A 15,358-nucleotide genomic window follows, 5' to 3' on the forward strand; every position below is an offset into this window, starting at 1 on the left:
TTTTTTTTTTTTTTTAAAGATTTTATTTATTTGAGAGAGAGAGCAAATGAGCAGAGGGAGGGAGAAGCAGGCTCCTCACTGAGCAGGGAGCCCAACGTGGTGCTCAATCCCAGGACCCTGGGATCATGACCTGAACCGAAGGCAGACACTTAACAAGTGAGCCACCTAGACACCCCCATTAAAAGTGTGTTAAAGTGTTTGCTACAACGTGGAAAACACCTATAACATTGGGTAAAAAAGGCAGACCACAAAAATTCTGTATAAAGAATTATCAAAACTATATAAAAATATGTACAGAGAAAAGTCTGGAGGGAAGTGACACCAAAGTGTTAGTAGTGGTTATTTGTTGTCGTGGGGTGGCAAAATAATGGGAAGACTTTTTTCTTATTTGTATTTTTCTGTAGCATGCAAAATTTCAAGACTTCAATAACGGCAGAACAAACTTTTAAAAAATATCTTTTTCTTTCCAAAATCAAAACTCTGCCCTTCACGTTTCTCTGTCAACTGCTGCCCTGCTTTATTAATCCTTCAAGCTTTTCTGCTTTCTGTTCTCATCACAAAATGTGTTCACTACTTCCTGTGGCTGGCTACACTGAGGCTTCTCAGCTGCCACCTCCTTATAGCATCCCACCCTAACTCCCAGGTAAGACGGAAGGCCTTTGGGCTGGATACTCTTTATTGTCAAGTTAATAAAGGATACCCAAGGAAGAGAGGCTGTGAAGTCTCCCTTGTTGCCCAACAAAAGGGGTAGGTGTAATAGATGTAATTTGCCTGTACCCATTCTGAGACAGGCAAATGCAAATTTTCATGCACCTAGTGGGTAAGCATTTCCTCTACAGTGGTGGTGAGAAATGTTTTATTGCTAGAAGGGGCACTTGCAGCCCAAAGGGAAAACCTCCCCCTCCACTTCATAGGACCACTGAGCTGCAGAGTTGTTGCAGCATGTATGCAGGGATGGGAGAAGTTAGGGCCACTCACAATGTAGATTCTCAGACTCTGCTCAGACTTACTGGAGCAAATCTCTAAAAGGAGGGACCTGGGTTTTGCCTCTTAATGTCTGTCAGGTGATTCCCCCCACCCCCTTCATTTTTTAAACATTATTTGATATATATATTTGATATATTGAAAATTATTTGATATATATAAATATATGTATTTTAATAAAGTATAATTATAAAATGTACATATATGAACCTATCACCCAGCCCAGAGCTGGATCATTAACAATAATTTATTTATATTTACCTATGTGATTATCTCTGATGCCTTCCTCTTGCCTCCCTATGAGAAGCAACATTTTACATTGTGTGTTTTCCATTCTACTAAAATATTAAAAAAAATATAGTTTTTGGGGGGCGCCTCGGTGGCTCGGTCGGTTAAGCGTCTGCCTTTGGCTCAGGTCATGATCCCGCGGTCCTGGGATCGAGCCCCGCATCGGGCTCCCTGCTCGGCGGGAAGCCTGCCTCTCCCTCTCCCACTCCCCCTGCTTGTGTTCCCTCTCTCGCTGTCTCTCTCTGTCAAATAAATAAATCAATAAATCTTTAAAAAAATATATAGTTTTTGTCTCCTTGGCATCTATGCCTGTAAAATATATTATTTAGTTTTGCTTGTTCTTTTTTATTTTTTTCATGAATTTTTTATTGTGATAAAGTATATATAACATAAATTTTCTTTTTATCAATTCTAAAGTGTACAATTCAATGGCATTAATTACATTTGTAATGTTGTGTAACCATCACCACCATTGCCAATACTTTTTCATCATCCCAAACAGAAACTCTGTACCCATTAAGCAATAATACCCCATTCTCCCCTCCCCCAGCCCCTGGTAAACTCTCATCTACTTTGTGTCTATGAATTTGCCTCTCCTAAATATTTCACATAAGTGGAATCATACAGTATTTTTGTGCGCGGTTTCTTTGAGTTAGCATAATATTTTCCAAGTTTATTCATTGTTCTAGCATGTGTCAGAACTTTTTACAGGTGAATAGTAGTCCATTGTATGTATATGCCACATTTTGTTTATTCATCTGTTGAAGGACACTTGGATTGTTTCTACCTTTCGGCTATTGTGAATAATGCTGCAATGAATATTGGTGTACAAGTATCTTTAGAGTCTCTATTTTCTTTTCTTTTAAAGATTTAATTTATTTATTTGACAGAGAGAGAGAGAGAGCGCGCACCAGCAGGGAGAGGAAGGACAGAGGGAGAGGGAGAAGATCCCAGGACCCTGGGATCATGACCTGAGCCGAAGGCAGACGCTTAACGACTGAGCCACTCAGGTGCCCCTAGAGTCCCTATTTTCAATTAGTTTGGTATATACCTAGAAGTGGAATTGCCGGGTCATATAAAAATTCTATGTTTAGCTTTTTGAAGAACTATTATACTGTCTTCTACAGAGACTACACCATTTTACATTTCTTCCAGCAATGTATGGGATTTCCAACTTCTCCACATTCTTGCCAACACCTATTGTATATATATATATAAATTTAATTTTAATTTTTTAAAGCAATCTTTATACCCAACGTGGGGCTCAAACACACAACCCTGAGATCAAGAGCCAGACGCTCTTCAGACTGAGCCAGCCAGTGCCCCATATATATAATATATATATAATATATATGTAAATATATTTTTAGTTGTAGCCATCCTAGTAGGTGTGAGGTGGTATCCTGTGGTTTTTGATTTATATTTCCCTCCTGACATTTCCAGTGATGTTGAGCACCTTTTGTGCTTATTGGTCATTTGTATATCTTCTTTGGAAAAAATGTCTATTCAAATCATTTGCCCGTGTTTTAATTGGATTGTTTGTTGTTGCTGTTGCTGTAGTAGGAGTTCTTTATATATTCTGGATATTGTTATCAGAGATATGATTTATAGATATTTTCTCCCATTCACAGATTGTCTTTTTACTTTCTTGACATTGTCGTTTGATGCACAGAAGCTTTTACTTTTGATGGAGCCCAATTTATCTATTTTTCATTGTTGTTGTTTCTTGTGATTTTGGTTTATATAAAAAAATCCATTTCTAAGTATGTTTCATTTTGAGCTCTATAAAAGTGGCATCACTTTTTTTTTTTTTTAAGATTTTATTTATTCATTTGGGAGAGACAGCGTGAGAGAGCACAAGCCAGGCAGAGATTCAGAGGGAAAGGGAGAAGCAGATTCCCCGTTGAGCCAGGAGCCCGACTCGATCCCAGGACCCCGAGATCATGACCTGAGCTGCAGGCAGACACTTAACCGACTGAGCCACCCAGGCGCCCCAAAGTGGTATCATTCTTTTTTAAAATTTTATTATTTATTTATTTTTTTATATTTTATTTTATTTATTTTTTAAAGATTTTATTTATTTATTGACAGAGAGAGACACAGCGAGACAGCAGAGGGGGAGAAGCAGGCCTCCCACGGAGCAGGGAGCCCGATGCGGAGCTCGATCCCAGGACCCTGGTATCATGACCTGAGCCAAAGGCAGACGCTTACTGACTGAGCCACCCAGGCGCCCCTATTTATTTATTTTTAAAAGATTTTATTTATTTATTTGACAGAGAGAGACGCGAGAGAGGGAACACAAGCAGGGGGAGTGGGAGAGGGAGAGGGAGAAGCAGGCTTCCCGCTAAGCAGGGAGCCCGATGCAGGGCTCAATCCCAGGACCCTGGGATCATGATCTGAGCCGAAGGCAGACGCTTAATGACTGAGCCACTCAGGCGCCCCTTAATAACCATTCTTTACCCATTTAACCAGTTTATTTTTTATTTTCAGGATAGTATTCAATAAATTACATGAGATATTCAGCACTTCATTATAAAATAGACTTTGTGTGAGATGATTTTGCCCAACTGTAGGCTAACGTAATTGTTCTGAGCACATTTAAGGTAGGCCAGGGTAAACTATGATGTTTGGTAGGTTAGGTGTATTAAATGAATTTCTGACCTACAATATTTTCAACTTAAGCTGGTTTGTCAGGATGCAGCCCCATTATAAGCTGAGGAAGTTCTGTATTCCATTATACAAATACACCATGTTATTTAGCCGTTCCCCTATTAAAAATTTTATTTGAGTGTAGTTGACACACAATGTTACATTAGTTTCAGGTGGACAACATAGTGATTCACCATCTCCATGGGTTCTGCTGTGCTCACCCCAAGTGTAGCTGCCATCTGTCCCCATATGACGCTAGTACCATATCCTTGACTCTATTCCCTATGCTGTGCCTTTTATCCCCATGACTTATTCTTTCCATACTGGAAGCTCTATCTCCTACTGCCTTTCACCCATTTGCCCATCTCCCCTGCTCCCCCCACCTCAGCCATTTCCCTCTGGGAGCCATCAGCTTGTTCTCAGTATTTATAGGTCTGATTCTGCTTTTTGCTTGTCTGTAGCCAATCCCTTATTGATGGACATTTGTGCTATTTCCAGTTGTCTTGCTATTACATCAGTGCCACCATGAATACCCCAAAGTGATTCTTTTGTACATTCTAACCTAAGAATCACTGACCTTTTGTTTAATGAACAGAGCAATATTTTATTGAGTTGCTATTAAATATCAACTGAATAATACTTGAGATATAGAGGTGGAGACATTCGACTGAAGTGTATTGACTTTTCCCAACTGCTATTTGGATTAATTACTGGACTACATTTGGGGCACCCGGGTGGTGCAGTTGGTTGAGCGCCTGACCCATGGTTTCGGTTCAGGTCGTGACCTCAGGGTTCTGAGATCGAGCCCCATGATGGGCTCTGCAATCAGCAAGAAGTTTGCTTGAGACTCTCTTCCTCTGCCCCTCCCCCCTCAAATAAATAAATAAACCTTAAAAAAATAATTACAGGACTATAATACCATGAGAACCACTGTTGTGGAGTATGGTCTGCGTCAGCCTACACTATAGCTTTAACCATTTTGTGTGATTTCTTGCCAAGAGCTATCAAAGAAGACACAATAAATACATTTTACTGATTTCAGGTTGGAGAACTTTTAAGCAATAGGGCGATGTCAACACTGGGGGTGGAAAATGACTGTGAAAAGGAAATGCTTTCTTTAGAACCCTGTCTCAGCCAGGTTGCAGCAGCGTCTATAAGTGGGTTTCAAATAACGCACACAAGGGCTTTTTCAGCACTGAAAACGCTCCAAAACAAAGAGACACAGATTGACACTTCCTCCCCCAGTCCTGCACACAGTGGCTGATTTTGGGAAACCCTTTGGCAGCCACATGGGGTCATAGTGTGGCCAGGCTTCTTTGGGGTTTGTAGAGAAACACCAGGGGAAACTCAAGTGTGAAGCAAGAGCTCAACTCTTAACAGGGATGTTGTTTGTGGCTCTGTTACTGGAAAATGCGATGACCTTATCAACAAGGTCAAAGTTGTGTAGACACAGGAATTACAAAATTGAGGAGGGGGTGGAGTGAGATACTGGGGACATAAAAGCATCAGCAGGAGGCCCCCACAGTACTTCTCTTCCAGAGGCGGGACAAACCGAAGATGAGGTGAGCCCGCAGCTCTGCTGCTTCTCCCCCTTTCCCTAGCTTACTTCAACCTTCTCTGTGTACATCCTTTACCCCTGGGACAGCCCAGTTATGGGAGAAACCAAAGGAGAGATGCAAAACAAACCCAAAGAGATAGGGCAGATGAGTTAAATCATAGCAAATTAAGAGGTTTCGTGTGTTAAATCTTCTGCTTTTCTGCATCCGTGAGAACGTGACTTACTCTACGGGATGGCTCTTTCCTCGGGGTTACAGTTTTCATCTTTGCGGGGGATGCCTGTCAGTGGCCCCCATGGTAGGCTTTCTGGCAATTTAAATATGTTCATTAGCAGATGTTTTCATTTTTAAAAAATGTATAGGACCAAGAGTAACTAACACATGTAAATGACCCAATGAAGGCACTGAGATTTTATCAAAATAACAAAAAAATTTTTTTTGAAATGTTGAAATCTCAAGACTACAAACTTGGCATAGCCAAGCAAGCTCTGTAGAGCTGGCCTCGGTCAGCAAGACGGGCAAGTGGTGAGTGGGCCTGGCCACTGATGCCCGAGTCCACAGTCAGGCTTTCAGGAAGCCGGTTATCTGCCTGGGAACCTTTTTTGGCATTTTGGGGTTTCCTGAAGACAAATTAAAAAAATAGTAGGAAAACCATGTATGTGTTTTAAATTCTGTATACTTAAAACATCTTATCATGGAAAAATTTAAAAAGTAGAGAGGATAGCCTAGGAAACCCCTGTTTTCCATCTTCAGGTCATCCACATTTTATTAGCAGCACCCTGTAGCCCAGGACCTTAGGGGTGCCTGAGGGAGGCTTTTTGCAGGGGAGCTCACATATTATTGGCAATTTAATGTTTCCTAAACGGTGCCAGAAACTGAGGCCCACAGATCTATGTGCCTTCCTATCTCGGTGGTTCCTCTCGGAAGCCCACGTAGAATTCCGAGCGGCGCAGAGCACGCGGGAAGCCGGGTGTACTGGGAAGCTGCCCCACCGAGTGGGTGTGTGGATGATGGTGGCAGGCCCCTTCTTGGTGTCAGCACTTCCACGTAGCTTCTTCTCTGGCGGCCTGACAGGAGGGGTGTGGGTGCGCATGCGCGCGCGTGAGGCGGGGAGACCAGTCGTGCAGCCCTTCTTGTCTTCTCTCGCAGAGCCCTGGGAGCTGTCATTGCCCTCCTGCTTTGCGGGCAGCTTTTCGCAGTGGGCACTGACAGTGAGGCCACAGATCATGCAGGTAGGTGTCTGGGTTTGTGTGGGAGTCTCACGTCCCAGCACTGCTGTGCCTCCTTTTGACCCTATCAGATCTGCACCCTCTCTTTGGGAAGAGCCAGTTCCTCCTCCTCGTCCTAATCTCTGGTGTTTCAGTCCAGTGAAGCACACTGGGGAGCCAGCCAGGATAGAGGGGGGATGGCCTTCCCTTTGGCTTCCATTTGAGGTGGAGGGTGGCTGATGTGCACAGCAGCTTCTTCTCAACGGACTTCTCACGGGTCTCTGGCATCAGTCTCCGAGTACCAACCTCCTCCTCCTATGATTTTTCTTTGCAGAGGTCAGTGTCCCAAAGCCCCCAGAGATTGAAAATGGCGACGTGGAGCACTTGGTTCGTTACCAGTGTAAGCCCTTCTACAGACTGCGCACTGAAGGAGACGGTAAGACCTGGACAAGTGTCCCTGCACACAGCACCCTCCCCCCCCCCCGCCCCTGGGTCTTTCCATGATGACCGGGGCCAAGGGTGAGGGGCCAGAAAACTGACATGTTCTCCTTGGAACCAGAAGAGGTAGATTCTAATAAGGGTTTTGTCACCAGTAACTGTGGCCTTTTGGGCAAATTATCTTAGCCTCAAGTCTGCCCCTTTACTAAGGGGAGGTAATGCCCTGTAGCCTATTCATCCCAAAGGAGATGTGGTAAAAGAACCAAGGGTGGCACCAGTGATGACGACAGGTGGCCCTGACCTAGTATCGTGCTCCCTGTGCTAAGTGCTTCACATGTATTTGCTCACTGAGTTCTCACGACAGCCCCCTGAAGAGATCTTACTATTATTCTCATTGTGCTGATGAGGAAGCGGAGGCACAGGGAGGTTGAGTAACTTGCTCAAGTTCAGGTGGCCGGTAAGAGGGAGAGTCAGAATTTGAACCCCAGTTCCTATACTGTACTGCGTCGCCGCCACCACACATCTGTCCTGCGGGGCTTCACCGGCGCCCCAGCACTTGGCTTCCAGCGCAACGCTCCTCCCTTCCTCCTCTCCCCTGCCCCTTCCTTCTCCTTTCTTTAATCATCTTTAAACACCTTCCCTCATGCTAGGTCCAGACTCAATTTCTCTTCTGACTCACTTCCTTCCTTTTGTTTCAGGACTGTACACCTTGAACAGTGAGAAGCACTGGACAAACAAGGTCACTGGAGAGAAGCTGCCTGAATGTGAAGCCGGTAGGAAGCCAGGGGTCTTGGGAAGCAGACCAAGGGGAGGTGTTGATTCAGAGTGTCCTGCATGGGCAGGCATCTGGATCAAAACGTCCCAGAGGCATATCCTTCCCGACTGGTTTCCTCCGAGCATATGAGAGCCAAGACGGGGGACGAGGGAGAGCCACAAAGGGTCAGGCTGATAAGTGAACTTTTAGGTGAGGACACTCCCAGTAAAGTTCACTAAGGATCTTGCTCATTTAGACCTTCAGGATATTGGCTGAATCCACGGTCTACACTGCCCTCTAGGGTCAGGAGGCCCTATATGTACACACAGGCTGCCCAGGGAGCCCAGGATCAAGTGTAAAGCAAGCTCCAGGAAGAACGAGTTGTGGGAGGACAGAACAAAACCAAATCCATGGAAGTGTGACGCAGGCTGGAGAGGGGTTAGGACTTCTGTTTCTTGTTATTAGGAAGAGATGTTGCTCTTTCCGTGTCCCTCCTGGGACCAGAGGATTTTGCCTGCCCTCTTCTGCCAATAGCAGTGCAGAACTACTAACCTGCCTTGTATTAACTGCAATATCTAAAATCTGAGTTCTGGCCAATGCTGCAACAGATCCCTCTTTATTCAGAGGATGAATTATTATAGCTTCTCATCCTCACAATGAATTTCAGGGAGTTGTGGATGTGGCTTTTTGTGATAAATGATTTAAATATACATACAGTTCATCAGCCAGGGTTTGAAGATCTCAGCAATACTTCTTTTGTGTGTGTGTGTGTGTGTGTGTGTGTGTGTGTGAGTTAGAAAAGCAGGAACTAGAACTGTGTCTTAGTGATGTACACAACTTTATAAAAAAGAACCATTTTAAACTGTAAACAATGGAAATGAGAGGAGTAGGTGGTAAAGGCAAGGCATGTCAATATTTCTAGCTGTGCAGAAATTAACACGACAGTTTAGACAGCAGCAACCACCACCGCTGTCCCCCTCTCCCACACCGGGAGACTCACATTCCTGCTCATGACTTTCTTGCTCTCCTTGACAGTATGCGGGAAGCCCAAGAACCCGGTGGATCAGGTGCAGCGCATCGTGGGTGGATCCGTGGATGCCAAAGGCAGCTTTCCCTGGCAGGCCAAGATGGTCTCCAACCATAACCTCACCTCGGGGGCCACCCTGATCAACGAACAATGGCTGTTGACCACAGCTAAAAATCTCTTCCTGGGCCACACGGATGATGCAAAAGCAAAGGACATTGCCCCGACTTTAACACTCTATGTGGGGAAAAATCAGCTTGTGGAGATTGAAAAGGTGGTTCTCCACCCTGACTACTCCAATGTCGATATCGGGCTCATCAAACTCAAGCAGAAGGTGCCCATTGGTGAGAGGGTAATGCCCATCTGTCTGCCTTCCAAAGATTACGCAGAAGTGGGGCGCATGGGCTACGTGTCTGGCTGGGGGCGGAATTCCAACTTAAATTACACTGAGCTACTCAAGTATGTCATGCTGCCAGTGGCTGATCAGGACAAATGTGTACAGCACTACGAAGGCAGCACAGTGCCCGAGAAGAAGTCACCCAAGAGCCCCGTGGGGGTGCAGCCCATACTGAACGAGCACACCTTCTGCGCCGGCTTGTCCAAGTTTCAGGAAGACACCTGCTATGGTGATGCTGGCAGTGCCTTTGCCGTTCACGACCAGGACGAGGACGCGTGGTACGCGGCCGGAATCCTGAGCTTTGACAAGAGCTGCACTGTGGCCGAGTACGGCGTCTACGTGAAGGTGCCCTCCGTTCTGGCCTGGGTTCAGGAAACCATGGCGGGTAGCTAATGCCGGCCGGCTGGCGGTGCTTGCCCGAGGGCCAGAACTCACTCTGGAAGAGGGGAAAGCAGATGGCAGTGGAGGGGAGAAAACGCGGTGTGAAGCGGAGCTGAGCCAATAAAGAGCTTTCTCTTGAGTCACTTCTGTGCTGTTTTTATTCTCCCATTTATGGTACAGCAACAGCTAAGTAGTACAGTGGTATATACTGGGAGTGTGGCAGAAACCAGCCCAAGCCAACTAGAAACCCCTAAGGCGACACAGAACTGTCCCATGCTGGGGTCACCCTCAGTGAAAGACCCACAGACTTGGAGAAGGCAAGTGATTTGCTTAAGGCTACACAGCGGGTAAGCAGTGCGGCTGAACTCACCGCGAACCCAGGCCGGTCTGAATAGGAAACTCGGCTCTCTGCCCCGCACGCTCTTGCTTCTGGGCACTGAGCGAGGGGAGTGTGTGGGCTGATGAGGAAGAGGCCAGCTCAACGTGGGACGAAGACGAGGGTTCTGCCGCAGGCAGAATCTTACTATTTGTGCTCCCACACAGCGGCACTTCAGAAAACAAAGTAAGATGGGGGAAAGGCAGCAGTTATGGACTTGCTGGGTCCAGATCGCAGCGTGGCCGTCTGTCTGCCAAAAGCCTTCAGTTCCCGCTTTCCTTCCCGAGCGGCTCGAACCGGATCATCTCTAACGTCCCTCCCAACATTCTGGAACTTGGTAAAGAGTTACAGGTCTCTTCCTCAATAGGGTAGGCTTTCCCCGGATGGAAGAAACCTATCCTTTACCAGGAGCCAAGTGCAAGCCACCTGAGTCTTCCCTTTCACAAAGACAGGCTCTTGCTATTAAGGGTCTCCCAGAAGAACAGTTTCAGAACCCTTGTAAGCAGGAGGCTCTTCTAACTTCTTCCACCCTTTCCAGCTAGTTAAGCCTTCAGTACACTGACCTTTCATCAAGACACCTCTTGTCACATGAAGATAGGGCCTCTCCTTCTCACGGCTGTAAAATGCCCCCTGATGTCAGTGTTCTCACACCAGGGCCTGCCCTGCACTGTGGAGCTGTCCTCAAACACATGCTCCAGATCCATCAATACTTTTCAACCCCTTAGAGCTGGTGGACCAGTGGAGCTCTTACACCTCTATTCTAAAACCTGTGAAAGAGAGAAGAGCCAGAAACGGAAATTTGCTACACACACATAAACAAAATGCCTCTCAGAATACAGTTACGTCTTTTTCTTCTGGTACTACTTCAGCACTAGGTTTTCTTGAAGAAAAAAACCACTCTTTTCTTGAAGAATTATCTGCTTGCATTAAGTGGCTTCTGGCCATTGTTCAGGACGAAAATACTAAGGAGAAGCCTTTGGCATTTTCTCAATTCACTTATCTTCTCTGGCTTCCTCCCCAGCACCACCTCCTGCCCTCCTGGGCTAGCCCTCAGGTTTCAGTGACCCTGAACTCCGCGTAGCTCTCTGCACACGTTCTGCTGCCTCCAGCATTGGGCCTTCTTCCTCCTGGCGTCCTCTCCTGGGAAATGACTCCCCCCTTCCACACAAGCACCTCCTGCCCCCCCTGGAGGTGCAGGCCTTGTCTCCTGTGAGAAGCCTCTTCCCGCTCAGGAGTCATCTGTATTTATGGAGCATCGGGCACAGGGCAGGGCATCCAGTATGAACTCATCAAGACTTGCGGAATGGAAAGCAACTAAGGTAGGAACAAGAACACAAATCGGGACTTCAGAGAAACATTCCCTGAAGACCTCGGGAGGAGAGGAGACAGGAGAACTTTATGCATGCAAGTTCTGAGTTTTTGCTGATATCTGCGCACTTACCCCACGTCAATACCGTGTGACTCAGGCTCTGACAGAAAGTCCAACGAACAGTGAGAGGCAATGAAGATGTTTTATTCTTTCACAGGGGTCTGGAAGGAGGCAGGTCTAGAGTTCACGCAGAGGCTCAAAACATCATCAGGGACCCAGGGTCTTTTTATTGTTCTTCTCCGCACGTTCACTTTTCATCCCAGGGCTGGTCCTCGTGGTCCTAGGATGGCTGCTGCAGTCCCATGGATCAGGATAACCAGAGCAGGAAGAGGGGGAGAGAACGCAGAGGTGGTGGCGGCTCTCTCCTTTCATCAGCTAAGGCCACAAAAGCCCCCAGCAGCCTTCCTCCTGTGCCCCATCAGTGGTGACCTCTTCCTACAGATGAGGCTCGGAAAGGATGCAGCTGGTAAAGGGGGGACACACTTGCAGCGACAGTGCTGGCCTGCACAGAACTGGGCTTCTGCTGGCCACGAGCTGTCGAGCAGGTCGATGCTGCCTGGCCCACGGCCCTCCGGCTCTGTATCTCCTCCTTGTTCTGGAAAGTCAGGATCCAGAGGTTTTGAGAGAAGCAGTGACTTGCCCAAGTGGAGGCAGGTTATGCCAGGGATGCCTCAAGAGCGAGAATTCTTCATAAAGTTATTAAAACAGGCAAATACCATAAAGACGTTATTTCTAACAATTCTGACAACTCCTTCCAGTCCTGAGTGCTTGGAGTGAAATTCTCTGCCTCAGAGAGAGGCAGAACTCTGACTTCTGGAAGAAACCTGCTCCTACTGACTACAGGTAGTTAATTTTTTGTTTAACTCAATTTGGGTGCTGGATGGTAAAGGTTCAAGGTCTCATTTCTTGGGCTATTTCATAACATAAAAACTAGTAAAATGAGCAAACCGAGATACTGTTTTATTATTACTATTTTTTTAAGATTTTATTTATTTGACAGAGAGAGAGATAGTGAGAGCAGGAACACAAACAGGGGGAACGGGAGAGGGAGAAGCAGGCTTCCCACCAAGCAGGGAGCCCGATGCTGGGCTTGATCCCAGGACCCTGGGATCATGACCTAAGCCGAAGGCAGACGCTTAACCGACTGAGCCACCCAGGCGCCCCCCGAGATACTGTTTTAAAAGTCTCAGCCAGAAAGTTTCCAAAATAAAACAAATTTGCCCACTCTCAGTAGAGAATCATTTATCCAAGAGAAACAGGGATAACGGGACTGGAGATGGGAGAGCACGCGATAAATATCTGCACGGAGGAATGGGCGAGGGGGAGCGTGCGCGCGTTGTGTATGTGTGTACATCTAGTGTATAAAAGCAGTGTTTCTGTTCTTGTGGGAACAGATTTTCTATTTTACTTGTGTATCAAGTATACACAGTTAAATTAAACTGTACTAGGCAACGTTTAGAAGGGTTCTGTATCATCTTAAGGAATAAGGAGCAGCACAATATAGATTTAAAAAATCACGCTGGGAAAACGGACCACGGTTGTCTTGACTGCTCTGAGGTTTGCAGGGAGCAGACATTTCAGCATCCACCCCTGCTAATCATGGTACCAGTGTGGCCTTCTACTTGGGGGCAGGGTATTTCCTGTCAGACGTCTTCTCTGCTGGGACGCTGAGCACCTTTCTGAAGGGCTCCAGGAAGAGAGCATAGCTGGGCTCAGGTACTGCTTCAAGATGTGCCTTTGTCTTCAACTTTCAGTAGTAAATGTGCTAAATGTCTTGATAGAGGAGGTCATATTTGGGAATATTCTTGGGATCAATAGGACTTTGGACAATAAGTTTTCCCCTCATCGCTCCTCGATAAATTACTTCAATCAGATCTATGAAGTCTTGCTTAGTTTTGAAACTTCCCACAAACTTAGTGTGATCTGGAGACCTAGAGAGCACAGAAGAAAAACAACCTTGCTCAGAATTTTGGGCGATGACTCGCTGCAGACCTTCAGGAACAACAAAATGAATCGCAGCTCTGTAACTTTCTTCTCATTGGGGAGACTTAAGACATGAAGCCTGACATTGATTTCTCTGGTTGCAATTACCGGGCCCATCTGATAAAGGACTAAAGCCAGTGCCGTCGGCCACTGGGGTGGCATGTGAGCCCCATCATGCGAAGGGCCCCCGCTTCAAAATCTATTTTCATCACTTCTTAGCTCCGTATCCAGTAGAACTGCCTGGATGCTGGCGTGGGCATAGTCTGCTGCTGCTGCTGTCGGCTATATTGTGTAAAGCCCATTAACTGGTCATTGTCTCTGAGTTCCCCTCACTTATACTTTTGAGTGGTGGGTATGAAATCTTTGTTTTTATTTTTTTACTATTTCAAACTTCAAGTCTGTTAATTGTAGAAATTTTTTAGAAAAAAAAAATTACCAGTGAGGCCAGAGGCTGCATGTTGGTGCATGTCCTTCCAATCTGCATGCGCACGCGTGTATGTATGTGTATGCAGATGCATTTCTTTTTTCAAAATCATGGCAATTATATCATGCAAACTATTTTGTAATGTGCTTTTCCAACCCACATATAACCTATTTCTTTAAAAGTTATTAAACTTGCATCCACAACGTTATATGAAATTGATATCTAGTATCCCTCTATGGACATCTACGTTCTTTCTATGTATTTTGCTTTCTAAATAATGGTGGGATGAATATTCATGCAGCTAATTTTGCCCACTTTCACGATTATTTTTCCTTCAGAGAAATTCCTGGAAATGCAATTGGTGGGTTAAAAATTTTACTTTTTTTTGGGCGCCTGGGTGGCTCAGTCGTTAAGCGTCTGCCTTTGGCTCAGGTCATGATCCCAGGGTCCTGGGATCGAGTCCCACATCGGGCTCCCTACTTGGCGGGAAGCCTGCTTCTCCCTCTCCCACTCCCCCTGCTTGTGTTCCTGCTCTAGCTCTCTCTCTGTCAAATAAATAAATAAAAATCTTTAAAAAAAAAATTTTTTTTTTACTTTTTTTTTTGAGAGAGAGAGAGAGAGTGCACAAGTGGGGGGTGGGTGGGGAGGAGGTGGGAGGGAAAGGGTCTTAAGCAGACTCTGTGCTGAGCCTGGAGCCTGACACAGGACTCGATCCCACGATGTCGAGATCATCAACTGAGCCAAAATCAAGAGCTGGATGCTCAACTGACTGAGCCACCCAGGTGCCCCCAAAATTTTACAGACTTTTAAGATGGTACATAGTGTCATAAATCACCCTTGAAAAAGATTGCACCAAAATAATACTTACATCAACTGTATCCTAGGTGAATAAATAGCTTTAAAATACTTAAAACAGGTAATATTTAACGCACTTTCAGAAAGATTATGACAAAACAGGCACAGAGATCTCCCATCCAAGTACTAACCAGGCCTGACCCTGCTTAGCTTCCGAGATCAGACGAGATCGGGCGCGTTCAGGGTGGTATGGCCGTAGACAAGGTACAGAGATCTAGACAAGCAGACACCTCACCCACAGTAAGAAATGATAACTAGGGCACACCGAAAATACATGTTAAGTGTTAGGATGCTGACTGGATGCAGTGGAGGGTGTTAAAGATTTCACGGTGCTTATTCTTGACAGAGTTGGTTGAAGAATGTCTTCAAAACCTTCTGAGTGGCAGAAGAGAGGACAGTTGGCCAGAGAGAAGCATGTCTTAGTTTGCTAGAACACTTCTTTTCAAATGCAGCCAACCAGTCCCAGAAGTTTAAGTACACTGACATGTTTTGTTTTAAATGAAATTCCTGGGAAACTTTTAAAAAAGCTGTTCTGTATTTTCTACACTGAAAGATGGTTAGTACTTCCCAAATTGTACAAATCTTTCATGCTCCAGTAGGAGGTTAAAATCTGCCAATCGCACTGGAAATTCTCTTTTTGCACCCAAGTTTCACGTAACAAATGAGTGCATC

General features: G+C 45.7%; 2 protein-coding genes and 1 long non-coding RNA gene across 9 annotated transcripts in view; 1 reads left to right on the plus strand and 2 right to left on the minus strand.

Moving 5' to 3' along the window:
- LOC145717530 (uncharacterized) lies at positions 1–3,501 on the minus strand. The gene is made up of 2 exons (XR_014140814.1): positions 3,221–3,501; positions 1–2,243 (listed from the first exon to the last, which is right to left on the minus strand). It is a non-coding gene; the product is annotated as an uncharacterized LOC145717530 (long non-coding RNA).
- The window catches only part of TXNL4B (thioredoxin like 4B), a 523,365-nt gene that overhangs the window by 13,779 nt on the left and 494,228 nt on the right, over positions 1–15,358 (minus strand). For 4 of the 7 annotated variants that reach the window (XM_081806412.1, XM_081806408.1, XM_081806407.1 and 1 more), the window contains one exon: positions 12,383–13,355. The exons of 1 other annotated variant lie outside the window; for it this stretch is intronic. In XM_081806412.1, the coding sequence (XP_081662538.1) occupies positions 13,190–13,355 (166 nt within the window). In that variant the 3' untranslated portion in view covers positions 12,383–13,189. Of the gene's footprint in view, positions 1–8,652; positions 12,020–12,382; positions 13,356–15,358 lie in introns of those variants that run through there. 2 more of the 7 variants (XM_081806409.1, XM_081806411.1) reach the window with 2 other exon arrangements.
- Positions 5,354–9,822, plus strand: LOC102743944 (haptoglobin). The gene is made up of 5 exons (XM_006742339.3): positions 5,354–5,483; positions 6,627–6,709; positions 7,020–7,121; positions 7,822–7,896; positions 8,913–9,822. Exons 1-5 carry the CDS (start codon positions 5,479–5,481, stop codon positions 9,689–9,691), a joined length of 1,044 nt encoding a protein of 347 aa, XP_006742402.2. The 5' UTR covers positions 5,354–5,478; the 3' UTR covers positions 9,692–9,822.

Source organism: Leptonychotes weddellii, chromosome 16 (assembly GCF_054177405.1).
Source record: "Leptonychotes weddellii isolate Sample4059 chromosome 16, ASM5417740v2, whole genome shotgun sequence".
In the NCBI taxonomy this organism is placed as follows: Eukaryota; Metazoa; Chordata; class Mammalia; order Carnivora; family Phocidae; genus Leptonychotes; species Leptonychotes weddellii.

Excerpts from the sequence above, each read along its gene's own strand:
- LOC102743944 (XM_006742339.3), top strand. Across the intron at positions 7,122-7,821 it reads ACTGCGCACTGAAGGAGACG|GACTGTACACCTTGAACAGT; the intron begins GTAAGACCTGGA and ends CTTTTGTTTCAG. Across the intron at positions 7,897-8,912 it reads GCTGCCTGAATGTGAAGCCG|TATGCGGGAAGCCCAAGAAC; the intron begins GTAGGAAGCCAG and ends TCTCCTTGACAG.